This window comes from Rhinichthys klamathensis, unplaced genomic scaffold, assembly GCF_029890125.1.
Source record: "Rhinichthys klamathensis goyatoka isolate OS25496 unplaced genomic scaffold, OSU_Roscu_1.1 h1tg000325l_1, whole genome shotgun sequence".
Classification (NCBI taxonomy): domain Eukaryota; kingdom Metazoa; phylum Chordata; class Actinopteri; order Cypriniformes; family Leuciscidae; genus Rhinichthys; species Rhinichthys klamathensis.
Window position 1 is genome coordinate 27,170 of NW_026606840.1, and position 14,534 is coordinate 41,703.

Genomic DNA, 14,534 nt, shown 5'->3' on the forward strand with positions numbered 1-14,534 from the left:
CGATACACCACATAAACATGGCTGGAGCAGCCTGGGGGTTCATGTATGTAAACTTTCAAAGGTGCAATGGTAATTGGAGGCATATCTTCATCAAGGGGTGCCCTGAGAGCACCTCTACAAAGCACAGGAGACGTCCTGCTTTTAGTGTAAATAGTTCTGAATCAATTGAAGGAAACGCCCTCAAACAACACAGCGCTCTCTCATTACTCTGAAGTCATCAGCGTAATACAGTTCTGAGAACGGATACTGCAAAACGTTTCTGCATACATGTCATTAAAAGAGAAAGTAAAGAAAATAATTACCCAATATCTCATATTTTGAAAGTTAGACAGATGATTAAATGTTGCTTAAAAACAGCGAAGCTGCAATACCACTTAAATATTTAAAACATAAAATCATATAAAATGATAAAACAACAGGAGCAACAACAAAAATATGCTACCACTTTAAAATAAGGTTCCATTTGTTAGCATTAGTTAACACGAATTAACAATGAAAAATACTTCTAAAGCATTTATAGCTCATATTAATTTCAACATTTACTAACACGTTATAAAAATCTAAAGTTGTATCAGTTAATATTATTTAATGGACATGAGCTGACATGAACTGACAATGAACAGTTGCACTTTTACTAACAAACGTAAATAAAGAATAATAAATATTTCAACAAAAGTATCGCTTATTGTTAGTTAAATGTTAGTTAATGCATGAACTAATGGGGCCTTATTGTAAAAGGTTATGAACAAAACAAACAAACAAAAAAATAAAACAAAACAAACAACAATTTTCTTCATATGTATTAAAGAGAGAGAAAAAAACACAAGAAAATAAACATTATGAAGATCTGACTATATGGTTTTGTACTATAGGGTTATAACAAAAACAAATACTTGCTGACAACTGTGTATTAATGAGTGAGTTAATATATGTTTATGATTCTTGTGTTCAACCACAGTTTTGTCTCAGCTACAACTTATCAGCAATTTGTGGCTGCATTGACATAAAAAACCTTCATGTTTTTACTTGGCTCGTGTGAATAAATGAAAATGTTTAAAGAAAAAGACTCTCTGATGTTAGATCACGTTGTGAGTTGCTGTGCACGCTCGTGTTCCAACACGCCGATAACAATCATAGACGCCAAAAAGCTTTTCATACAGAAAAGCACTGGTGACAGATATAGAATGGTCTGTTAAAGGTACAGTATACTGCAAAAAAAACTGGGCATACTTGACCTAAGAGCACAACGCTTTCGGTCTTAAAATAAAACAGGGGAAAAGGAGACAGACATTCCATATTACGCAAGAGGAATGTTTTACAAAAATGTACAGAAAAGACTGCTGAAAGAAATCTAATAAAAGTAACTTAGCAAAAAATAAATAAATAAACTGGTATTATTCGTGAACGGTTACTATTCTAACGTACGACGGCAATGTAAAACATCCCCTGCTAGCACATGACCACCCGCTTCAGCGGCGAATGGAGATCAGCCCGATGCGCAAGAGTCATTCAATATTTCTATTTATCACTGCACGACCATATGCGCTGGCATGCCAAAAAGCACCAGTGAGGAGCAGCTGTCTGTGAGGATTGCATGCTTTCTGCCAACATGCCACTGGAAGTTGTGAAGTCGGCACAGTGTGTGCCAGCAGTATTTGGTTGAAAATAGCTCCATATTGCACTGGTGCTTAATCAGTTACACCCTGCCCTTAATATTCAGAGAGTTCAGAATGTCAGAAGAGGTGTAGTGTACCTTCATGCGCCTTTCAATAGAGCAGATTCAAGATCACTCCATTCATTTAATATAAATGCTATTGGAAATGAGTAAATTAGTAAACCAAACCAAAGGACATTTTTCACAAAAATGTATACCATGCACTGACTTCACGGTCTTCGTTTCCTACCGCGTCTTTCAACAAACTAAATTCAGAACCCATCGGTCAAGTATAGATTATGGTGTTACACATTGGTTTCCTTCAATGAGGCAATCTATTAGCTGTCTGTCATCAAAAACAACCACAAATTGCAAGGTTATTACTAATCTGATGACTTGAGCATGGGAAACAGTTGACCTGAGACTGGATTTTTTTCACAACTGAACTGAGCTGTACTGAAGGCATCCTACACATACAAAACTGAGGCATTCGTCGATCAATTACTAGACCTGAAGCTTCCTAATTTGCAAGAGGCTTTCTGATGAAGGACTTCTTAAGAGAGTAAGCGTTAGGTACACAGTGTAACCACTATTTGGAACGGCAGGCTGGATGACAATAGAAGAGGACACACCTAGACTAGTCTATGTGCTAGTGTCTGTGGGAACTACTCTCTTACATTGTCATGTGTGGACACCCTTAATGGATAATGTATGATAATGTTGCACACAAAAGCAGTTTTTAATTAAGTACCTTGGAGTAGGTACTTAATTTTATTAATACGTATTGACTACTTCTCTACTGAACTCTCTAAAAGCATCCAAATATGCATGAAACTGCTTTAAAATGGAACGAAGTGGACCACTTTCCACTTTAAAAAGATATAAAGCAAGCGCAAAAGATTTGTGTGAAATACAGTATTTGACAGACTAAAACTATTCAAATGTAGAATGAATTCAAAAAGATTTTTTTTTCAATATCAGTCACACTACCACATTAAACAAACCTGCAATTACTCACGGAAAACAGAACAAAAAACAAAAAGGTCATGTGGGAGATTCTGACTGAACAATCAGTAATGTTATTCTGTATTTAGAGTATTTACAATGTTACAGTATCAGGGTTTTGAATGGTCATTTGAACTGTCAGACTCAGTAGTGTCACCCCATGATGTCAGTTTTAATAAGTTCTTCATCAAACCACTTCTGTATTTTGTATATAACACTTGCCTTCATCATGAAATTGAACTTTCTCATGAAGTTAGTCAGTGGTTAGTGGCTACTATGATCTGTTTATTGTAATAAAATGTAACACCACGGACACAAAAGCCAGTCAGTCAAATAAAATTAATTTTTTTAAGGGGCTCCTTTGATTTAGACCTTGTGTGAAATGATAAACTAAATAAATCAAGATAGGCCTTAACATTGATGAATTCCATTGGTTTTTTTTTGGGATGGAAATGCCACTGCAATTGTAAAATTATAGATTAATATACTGTCATTAAAGCAAACAAAAAACATAATTACTGTAAGTACAGCAGACAGCACAGAACTTTATGTATGACTCACAATGTTGCAACTTAATCGTGTAAAACTCTGTCCACCCAAGACAAAATGTTATTTATTTATTTGTATTGTGGCATACACTGATCTGGCCAAACTAACAAACCCAAATCTAAATGTTGGGTTTGGTATAATTAAAAAAAAACTACTTGATTTAAATTCTGTTCTTTCTAATTTAAATTGTATTTCTTCTTGAAAAAACAAAAAAAACCTCTTAATTCTTTTTAATCTGCTGACACAGAAATTACCTCTCTGTGGTTCAGGAGTCTCTCCAAATCAGCAGCCATGTTGTTTTTCACCTGCAGTAGTGCATTCTTCTCTTTCCGCAGTGCACTGTGAAAATTCAAAAAGACTGTAAGAGAAATGGTCTTGAACGCTGACAAGTCTGATTAGTAATTCGTAAAATATTTAATTTATCACATTCATTTTCATGACTTACTTAACCCATTGAAGTCTCTACCAATCAATTATTTGTAACTATATATATATATATATATATATGTGTTAAAAAACAATGTCATACATGTAGACAACTTCAGGATAATGTGTCCTGTCTATATACAGAAATATGTGCAGTAACAAATATTAAAATATTTATGTGAAAAAATGGCAAAAGAATTGAACAATATGAAATGAAGAAGTGAAGAAGCACATAAGTGAAATGTAAATAACTGCAAACAATTCAATACAGATGACACATATGTTTGAATCTATCTATTTGTATGCAGATTTTGGGCTATCGCATAAAAAAAAAATGACGAATGGGAACGGTGTGCATAAATTAAAAAAAATGTGTATAAAACACATCTGCGCTCCATTAAGGTGGATACATTTTTTGGTAACGGTTCCTTTTACAGTACAGTACTTACAGTGTACTTACCTAGAAAGTACTGGCTGATATAAGGTAAGTACATGGGTTAGGGGTAGGTTTAGGGGTAGGGGTAGGCTAGTTATTACCCAGTAATTGTAATTACTATAATAAGTACATAGTATGTACATAGGTAACAGGACTGTAAAAGGAAGCGTTACCCATTTTTTTTATCTGATAAGAAATGCACATAAACTACTATGGAAACACATTTACTTAATAAATTCCTCGATGCGCATTAAAAAAGTCATGTGATTTTCATCAAAATGATTTGTATAATTACCTCACAAAACTGTCTTACATGACTGTGTTCCCAAACAGCAGGTATCCGCCTCCGAAAGCAAGATAACATTACCGCGTTTATTGTGTTTCGTCTGAGCGCTTTGAGGCGCAAGTCATTTATTATTATATACGAAAAAAGACCCACAGTAGCTTCTCCTACTGCAGCAACTTACATTTTTCGTAGTGATATTTGGCACCAGTTTATCAGAAAGTGACAATTTTGTTCTCTTTGACTCGCTGGATTGAAACAGTGCTTTATTCCATTTATTTATGCGGTATTTCAATTTTGCACAAGTCAAATTCACAACTTTGGATGGAAACATAACTAGAGTCTTTTAATCAACCTACATGCGTTTAAAAGTCACCAGCGCCTCATGTGAAATGCAGCACTGAAGGTCATACATGACAAAAACTGTATTCCAACAGAAATACCTCTTTGTCATACATATCGCATGAGTAATGAGTGGTGACAAACACAGTGAGTTGGAGGTATTTATCTCTTAGTGTACTATCTGAGACTCCATTTGTACAGAATTAACCACTGAGCTGTAAACAAACACAACCTGTAGGGCTTGACAGAAGCAGTTAAGAAGAAACCTCTTCAAATAAAAGTAATGTGAAATCAAACCGGCAATAAATGAATTTCATACACCTCACTGACTGCACAGCACCCGTTTCCACAGGACAGGCAACATTCACTAAAGACTAACCTCGCCATCAGTTCAATAGAAAAGTTCAGAAATTGTCCATAGCAAGAACATTGTGCCGATATACAGAAACACGACATATTGCGATAATGAACATGCACAATATTGTTATCGTACGGACTTCAAAATACCATTAATAATTACTTAATATGAATTATTTAGATTTTTATAACTTTACCATCAAACGGTTAAAATTGACTGTTTTTCGAATACTATGCATTCGGACATACTACTGTTTCGGTGTACTGTTTTTTTCCCCCCGCATACTATATAATAGGGAAGTATTGGATTTCAGATGCAGCGTAGATGGCGCTGATGGAACCGCAGAAATGCAGCCATAATTCAATACCATGACAATACAATACGCTGTGATAAAAGCTAGAGCAATTATCGTTATATGAAAATTTGATGCCGTCATGTGCCTATGAAAGAACAGTCCCCCTGGCCACAAGTAGCCTTCTAATAAAAGCAGATCGATGCTGAAATTTTGGTGAGCAATTTGCATATTTTTCACATTAACCCCAGGAGTACATCTAAAGACACTTATACAGGAGAAAACCTGATTTGCATATGGAGGTAAGACAATTATATCTGGCATTGATAAGTGACACAGCCAAGAAAAACTGGCATCCAGCCACCCTTGAATGCACGCACATACTGTATACTACTACTAAGAAGCTGTCAGGTATGCCTGGCTTCTGACCTTTCTTGGCAGGTGCATTACCTTTGCTCCTCAATGAAGTGGAATGCATTTAGATATTGCCTACTATCTTTCCTCAGTCAATACAACTGCATACTTTGGAACATATTAGCAGTCAAAAACCGTTGCGACCATTGTTACAAAACAAAGGCAATGGTTCTATAAAGACTCCACCTATATGCTTTCAAAATAAAAGCTTTGTAAAGATTTCAAATGGTGCAGTTATATAAAAAAAAGGATGTATCCGTAAATCTGTGGTGCTTATTTACTTCCCTTTTTACCTCACTTCCTCCTCTAACTGCGTGAGACGGTCTTTCAGTGTGTGGATCTGGGTGTCTCTCTGCCGTACGGTCTCAATCAGGTAGCTGTGTGGCTGCTGGGCCTGCTGAAGAAGCTGGTTGGCTGCCTCCAACTGAAAGAAAGTAAAATATATTAATATATATATATATATATATAATATTTCACATAATTTCTTATAGGGATGTATGATAGTAGCTTACTGGTTATCGGCTGATATTCCATTTAAATTGTAGGCCAATACTAGACATTTAATTTAATGGTATATATTTTAATATTACTTTTTAACGTATTTTTTCAAATGTTTATATGGTTTTAATGGAATCTTTTGCAAATCTCAACACGACAATCCATATTTAATGCCTGAATTTACATGTAGCATTTAAAATGACACTTTTTTTTAATTTACTTTAAAATATGTACACATGCATACATACCATCAGTATGATTTAAAAAAAAAAAAAAAGAGTAAAACAATTTAACACTTTAATTAAATTGATTGAATGTGACAGTTAAAGACTTATATTTTTTGTAAGAATGTAGATTTCAAATAAATGCTGTTCTTTTAAACTTTCTATTAATCAAGGAATCCTGAAAAAAATGCATCATAATTTTCCACAAAAATTATTAAGTGCCACAACCCTTTTTAAAAGGTGATAATGTTTCTTGGGCACCAAATCAGCATATAGAATGATTTCTGAAAGATCATGTGACACTGAGGACTATGGCTATGTATTAATGTAGAAAACAGTTGTTTTAAATTGAAATAATATTTCACAATGATACTAGCTATATTATATCACTGCATGTTTGATCAAATAAATGCGGCATTGGTGAGCACAAGAGACTTCTTCCAAAACATTGAAAAATATTACCAACCCCAAACTTTTGAATGGAAGTGTATTATGCAGACTGCCATGGGGATTTATTACTTTGTAGTAAATACTTTTGCTAATAGGATATAGCAAAACACCTTTTTTAGTAATACATACATGAGCTGGTTATACTCATCAAAAGGACATACAGTATCTAAAGTGCAGTCCTTTAACCGATCAGTTATAATCCTGTCTGTCATTACATTATGTCAAGCCATCGTCAGTGTGACTGTGAAGAATGATTAGATATAGAGCGTGAAACAGAAGATGTCTTGTGGAACAGTTCACAGGTAAGAACGTTGCTATCTCTGGGCTTTTGTGGCAGGGTGGGGTTCGTAAAAGTCTGCATGCAATGTGAGGCTGCTGCTGTGTGGGTGGCTAAGTGAGCAATCTAAAGGAATTTTGTAAAGAAAACTTGGTTTTCTTCCTCAGTGAATTACAAAGACATACAAGTGCCAATCAGTCATGTCTGACAGAGCAAAGGTCTGTTTGCTAAAAGCGGAGGCCAGGTTCACGGTAAACTCAATTACAGTGCTCAACGGCTCTTCCAATTGGCTGAGGATAAGCCGGAGTGTGGGTCTCATAGGGCAAACGAAAAGAGCGATCACTTTATTCCTGCAAGGGATGAAACACGTTACTAAGAAAAGTGATGAATGTAAACAAGGCATACACGTAAGGGCCAAATACAGTACATCAATACATTGATGTTTCAGGTGCTTTGTGAGAACACCAAGCATGACAGTTACGGTCTGCTATGATCTTGTTATGACAGCTTTAAACGTCAATGAAAGAAAAAGCTCAGATGTTATGTCTGAGGAACAAGTCATATATATAAAGTGATTTTTTTTTTCTTGGGTAGTTTTGAAAGATGCAATTAAGCTTTCCTCCCTCAGGCCATTCCTTATTAGCCTGGTGTGCCAGACCAACTGATCACGTAACAACACTGTTCCATACTTTTTATCTCAGTATCCTCCTAATAAGACAATGATAATTACTTTGGTGACAATGCGTTATTACCCATTTTTAAAAGAGTTAAACAATTAATTCATAATTAATTTTACTTTGGGCCAAGAACAGCGTGTACCAGGGTTAAAATGTGGTGTAAAAGGGCAGAAAGGAACAAGTATAGACTTGTGATGCCTCTTTATTAAAAGCTGATCCAAACTAATCCGGACGACTTTGTCTCTCATTTACAGGATTTACTGTATATATAATATTTGATATGTATTTATATATCTCTGGATACAGTACAATTGATGCTAGATGATGACACGTCTCGTGTTTTTAAGAGCAAAAGCGCATTCTGTTTGATCATCCCCTTATGCCTTTCACTCAGACGTCAACATTTTTTGTTAAATTGAATAGATAGTGAAACCAACATTTTCTATTTCAATATAGTTTATAATACATTGTATTCCTCTGATGGCAAAGCTGAATTTTCAGCATCATTACTCCAGTCTTCAGTGTCACATGATCCTTCAGTAATCATTCGAATATGCTGATGTTCTTACTATTATCAGTGTTTTCATCAAACAAATGCTGAAAACATGCATCACGGTTTCCACAAAAATATTATGTTGTAATGCATAATATTTTTGTGGAAACCGTGATGCATGTTTTCAGAATTTTTTTGATGAATAGAAAATTATCTTTTGTAAAATACTCTCAACTTTTGATCAATTTTATGTATCCTTGCTGAATAAAATCAAAACAACAACAACAAAAAGACACAAACCTTTGAATCAAGGTATATAAAGTGTCACTCTATTATCATGGAAAAAACTGAGAACCTAGAGAAAATGATTTTTGCATTTTCTTGATTATTAATATTATGTGGAGCAGACTTCCGCTGATGTACATAACAACACTGTTATGGGAAAACAGATTGGCCATACTTTTTTTTTTCAATAATAGAAATTTCAAAATATGGGCAGATCAAATAATTGATTTGAACACTGCAATAAGGATGGGGGTTCACTATTTGAGCAGCATAAACAAAATTATAATTAATGTAATGAGGTTTTTTAATGCTATTGTACAACTAAAAAGACCTTCTGAAGGTTAACCCAAAACCCAGTGGAGATGAAATTCCGGTTAAGTAATGATACTGATTTAATTTTCACAAACATGGAGTACATTCATTTTGAGACATTTACACCAAAGTAATGAGTCAGTTCAGTAAGAGAGTCAGATATGGATTCAGTAACTGAGTCTTATTGAATGATTCACTGAAAGAGTCATTTGCTCAGGTACAAGACTACTCTGTCATTTCTGTATGATTTTTCACAACTCAATGTTATTTTATTGCATGTTTAATAGCAATAATTTTGCGGTACACAATAATTTTTTTTTTTCTCACCAAGAAACACTGAAGTGCTCTGACATCAGATTAACCTGGATTAATTCAATTAATCTTCCTGCACTAGCCTAATTTTACGCTATTCAGATTACACAAGTTTAACACCAGAATTTCACCCTTCTCCTTTAGTAATGGCAGTTCTGCCATTAGTTCTGCCTTCAAGTATATGGATTTTGGCAAGAGGTACCCAACATCATATCCAAAATTCAAAGAATTACACAATAAAATGTACAGTAATTTAACTACTAATTGCCAAAAATGTATAGCATGGAAATGAACCATGTCATTCTAATTGGAATGTGGATTTCATAAATTAATAGCTATGTATCCCTATCACTGTTTCCCATACATTGATTTATTTGTGGCGGCTCTCCACAATATTAACATTGACAGCCACAAATAGATTTCAGTGCTTCCCATTCATCAACTAGACTGTGGCGGCCGGAAAATATATTTAAATGGATCATATAATGGTACATGCACTTTTACAAGTTGATTGTACTGAAATGTGTGTTGGCAGTGCCTCTACACAACCCATCATATAATGATAAAAATCCATCCAGTGTTTTTTTTTACATATCTCCTTATATGTTTTCCCCTTTCTCAAATCGAGCCGTTCGACCGTGTGACGTCACACGGTCGGACGCCTCTCCCACGATTGTTGATTGACAGGAGCGTTTCAACGAGTGCTGGGCCGTTATCGGCGTTAACGTGCTGCGTTAACGTGAGACTCTTATCGGGCGATAAAAAAAAATATCGCCGTTAATCAAAGTTGGGTTGGGATCATAAATAGCTTTTTCGAATATCGTTATATTTTCGCGCAATTCTAATGTGTATTATGACGCCGCGCCTACTGTCACAGATCGCGCAGTAGGGTATTTTCCTGTCAGGGACACAAGGTGTACTTTTACTTTGTTACGTTGGGCGACGTTCCTCTCGTTACTTTATTTTAATGCAATACGTTGTTAAATGAGTTTATTCCAAGCGCTCTGTGTCCTTTGTATGGGCATGAGCGATGCTCATTTACAAATGAATCACTCTTTTGAGTCGATTCTGTTCAAAGACTTCATCAAACAAGTTGTCAGATGATCTGTCTAAATCGGTTCGCGAATCAGTTGATCTGTTCAGTTCCTCGCGCACTGAATCGTCTGAAGCGCTTTCAATTCACACTCGGAGTCGAAACAGGAAGATTTAAGAGCATCTAGAGCGTTGGATGAAGTGGCCGATCTACATAGTCTAGTCTAGTGAATGCAAATCTGCAAATGCATCATATTTTTGCCAGCGACGAAGATCTTTATTAGTTGAACATCTTCGTAAGCTGTCTGTGAATGAATGATTCCACAGGACGATACATTCGATTTCATTTCATTCAGGTAATACATTGTGTGTGTATTGCGCGTGTATTGCGCAGTGGGCATAATCACACGAATAGTTTACATTGATTGAAACTAATTTGTTTAAAAATGAGGCTATTGCAGTAACAAGGCAGGTTCACATAAAATTCCTATGACATATGATGACATTATTTTTTGATCTAACGAGCATTGGCGATGCAAAAACAGGCTGTCGTGCGTATTGTTTTTTTTCTTCTTCCAATTAGCCTACTATGTTAAAAAAAGGACGAAAACATGTTACTTGTTCAATTAATAAACAGTTTGTTTGATGACAAATCGCTAAAGATGAAATTGGCCTCCCTTTCTGTCATTGCGTTTTTTTTTTTTTTTTTACGATATTCGACTTTTGCTCCTCGATTGTCGAATGGCATTTTTGGCAGAAATGCACATCCCTACGCGAGGCAAACTATTCTCAAAGACTTACTTTTAGTCATTATTTGGGTAGCACACATATTCTGAATGCCTTCGGGAGAATTCAAATTAGCCATTTTAATCTAGATTAATTTCAATATTAATCTAGATTAATCTAGATTAAAAAAATTAATCTATGCCCACCTATAGTTTCAACACATCCCCACCCTGAGCGAGTTGTCATCATAGTCCGTCATTGTTGATACGCTGGAGCAGAATGGCATCTAAGCGATTGTGGTGTTCTGTTCTTGGGTGTAATAACGAACACAGCAGTCATTTTGATGTTCCTAAATCCGACGCAGTGGCTGAGTTTTGTTTTCGAAGGGAATATTCCCCACGATAAACGTCAATGCGTTCATGTTTGCGCGAATCATTTCTCACCAGACTGCTTTATAAACGAGGGTCAGTATCAAGCTGGTTTTGCTAAGAAGCTGCTCATGAAAAAAGAATCGGTACCAACTATTCATGTTTCTGCTGCACCTCCAGAAGAAGTGAGAGTAAAGTTGTATTAACTTTTATATTAATCTTTGCAAATCGCTTGCATGCTTCACGATGAATGCGGCTAAGGTTTACACTCAGGGTAAGTTACATTACGGCATGTTTTCTATGTACAACGTTCTCAATATAATTAATAATCCCACGTTTATAATGAACAACGCGTTATGGTTATTGTGTTATTACAAACTGAGTACGCGGTGTACACTAAGCTTACTTTTGTAGATGGTTTATAACGGTGTCTGTTACTGATTAAGAAGTAATGTCAAAAAATCTAATTGATACGGTTGCACAGATGTGTCCTCAGAGACTCCCGCTGCCATTCTTTCTCCAAAATATACCCTCAAATGTTGTGAAGGCAACACTCCACGTGTTTTGTGTCAAAACGCCCCACAGAACAGAGAGGCGGGTTGATAAAGCTCATTATCATTTAAAGACACATGCACTTAAATGTCGTGCTGAAAACAGAGCAGTTTTTGACCAGGAAAAAATTAGTGTTTTCTTACAATACTAATGAGAATTTTTAATTAACGTATATTACAAACTTTTCATTTAGACCCTAAAGAATCATATTAACTTGTATAAAAATGGCATTATATGACCCCTTTAAACTTCTCATAATAACATAAAAGGTCTGTAATGTCGCGTTTGCGCCATTGCTGTCAAACAAACTTTGAAACTAAAAATGAAAGCACGATAAGGCTTTGTGTCCTTATCAAATCGCAAAAAGATTGTCTGACTGCGCTGTGCAAAGAGAGAAGTGCGCACTTCACTCACGCAATGTAACGTAGTTACGCATTATTTCCACATTTGCATAGTAGACGATTACAGCCTTTCACTAGAATTAAGGATTTAATTTGGCAATTTTGATAAAAAAAATATTATTTCATATTAAAGTGAAAATAAATAGCTACAAATCAGTCAGTTTCACTTTTGTACAGTTATTAAAGACAAAGTAATAGTTTGCATAATCATTCAAGTCGGTATTTAGCAGATGCACCTGCTTCTGCTGTAATTGTGCATTAATTCGGTCTCTATAATGGACCTGATTTTTCTGTATCTTCAAACTCAGGCCAGTTGCAAGGAAATACGTAGCTAGTGGACAGTCCTTTCAAAGTCCACCCATTAATTGAGATCTGCTTTAGACACTCTTAAGATGTTGTTTATAAGCCCTTTCAGTTTAATAATGGCCAAAAAGCTCACTTATGGTCTCATCAGGCTATAGACTCTGCCACATGCCAAATGAAGCAGAGATGTCAAATGACAATGTTTTTCAATGTGCAAGTTAACACAATACTGTTTTACAAATTGGGCCTTCCAAATCATTTTAAGGGTGATGAATCTTTTTATATTATACTTCATATTCATAATCAATTTATATCATTTTATAGAGATCTTATTGCACATTGCCAAACATATGTGATAACATGTACAATGTAATTTTTTTTTCTTACAAACTGGCAACAACTCTAATCTTAACCACAGCAGAGTAGAGGATCAATGCACGTAAAGCATGAAGTTGGGCTTTCCAAAGCACTATTTTAGATAAAAGCTGATCCTTGAATGTTTCTGTTACAGTCTGTAGTACTTTCTGCTATTTTTGAAACCACATTACTGACCTCGTGAACTTACAAAAATGCTGCTCTTACTGAATATCTGTCACGAGTTGGTCTTGTCTCTGTCACGTTTTGGTTTGTTCATGTCATGTTCCATGTCTGTCATGTGATTCCCTGTTTGTCATGTGATCCTGCCATGTGTCTTGTCATTGGTTAATCGTCTGTTCATTGTTCACAGGTGTCCCTTGTCCTGTCATTAGTCTTTGTATTTAAGCCCTCATGTTTGCCATGTGTCTTTGTCAAGTATTGTTTTCTGTGACCACTGTTGCGTAAGTCCATGTCCACGGTTTTGTTTCATGGCACGTCATGTTTTTGTTTCAAGTTATGTTTTGATCCTGTTATATGTTAATTTTGAATAAACTGCACTTGGGTTCTCTCGCTACAACTTGCTTCCAGTGGATCCTTACAATATCTGTAAAAGCAAACATAATACAATGATGATTTAAAGAGAGAACTTAAAAACAGAAAACAGACAGTGTGCCAAGTTAAATGTAAATGCTGTTCTCTTTTCTATTTCTAACTGGTTCGATATTTCAAAATGTTTTTCAAACTCTATGGAGTTTTAAGCCATTTTAAGCAAAGATGGTTGATTGTGGTTTTGTTTGAGCTCTGACCCTGAGCTTATACTATAAAGACAAATGCAAATAGAACAGATCTTAAGTGAAACAGAAATCTGAAAGGCAGTTAGGACTAGAACACACTTTCTGTACCACAGTTGGGAGATATTACTATATAGATTCTGAATTTCAACCAAAACCAAATTATGTTATCATTAAATGCTCATGTTTTTTCCAAATGCATTCCTCCATGGAACACAAAAGGAAACACAAAACACAAAAGGAAAATATTTTCGACGAATTCTACAAATATATATATTTTTTGCAATGCAATTACAACGAATGGGGACAGAGGCTTTAAAGCTTAAAAAAAATGCAAAAAGTATTTTACAATATTTATGTGTGAGAAATTTTAGATCATGTCAATGATAATCTTCCCCTCCAGTGAGCTGTTAATCACTACGAATGGATCATTGAGTAAACCGATTAGTCATAATTATTCATCAACAAATAATATCAATGAACAAGTCATACCCATGAACTAGATGAAAAATGACTGAAAAGATCCAACCCAAAATAAACAAGCTCTTCACAAATCAGACTTCTCTCATGGACACGTCAAACAAAACTAGGTGAATGTACATTTCCTGATACTTTTATGGTGCTTTTGCATCCTTTTTCAAGCTTGACAACATCAGTTCCCATTCATTCAAGCATTCCTGTACTGATGCAAATTTTTTGTGTTATATGGGTTTTGAA

General features: G+C 35.3%; 1 protein-coding gene across 1 annotated transcript in view; it reads right to left on the reverse strand.

Annotated features, from left to right (window-relative positions):
• Positions 1–14,534, reverse strand: part of pibf1 (progesterone immunomodulatory binding factor 1) — a 58,438-nt gene that overhangs the window by 1,611 nt on the left and 42,293 nt on the right. Inside the window, exons 14-15 of the mRNA XM_056271822.1 lie at positions 6,053–6,183; positions 3,463–3,547 (exon numbers count right to left, since the gene is read on the reverse strand). Of these exons, the coding sequence (XP_056127797.1) occupies positions 3,463–3,547; positions 6,053–6,183 (216 nt within the window). The remainder of the gene's footprint in view (positions 1–3,462; positions 3,548–6,052; positions 6,184–14,534) is intronic.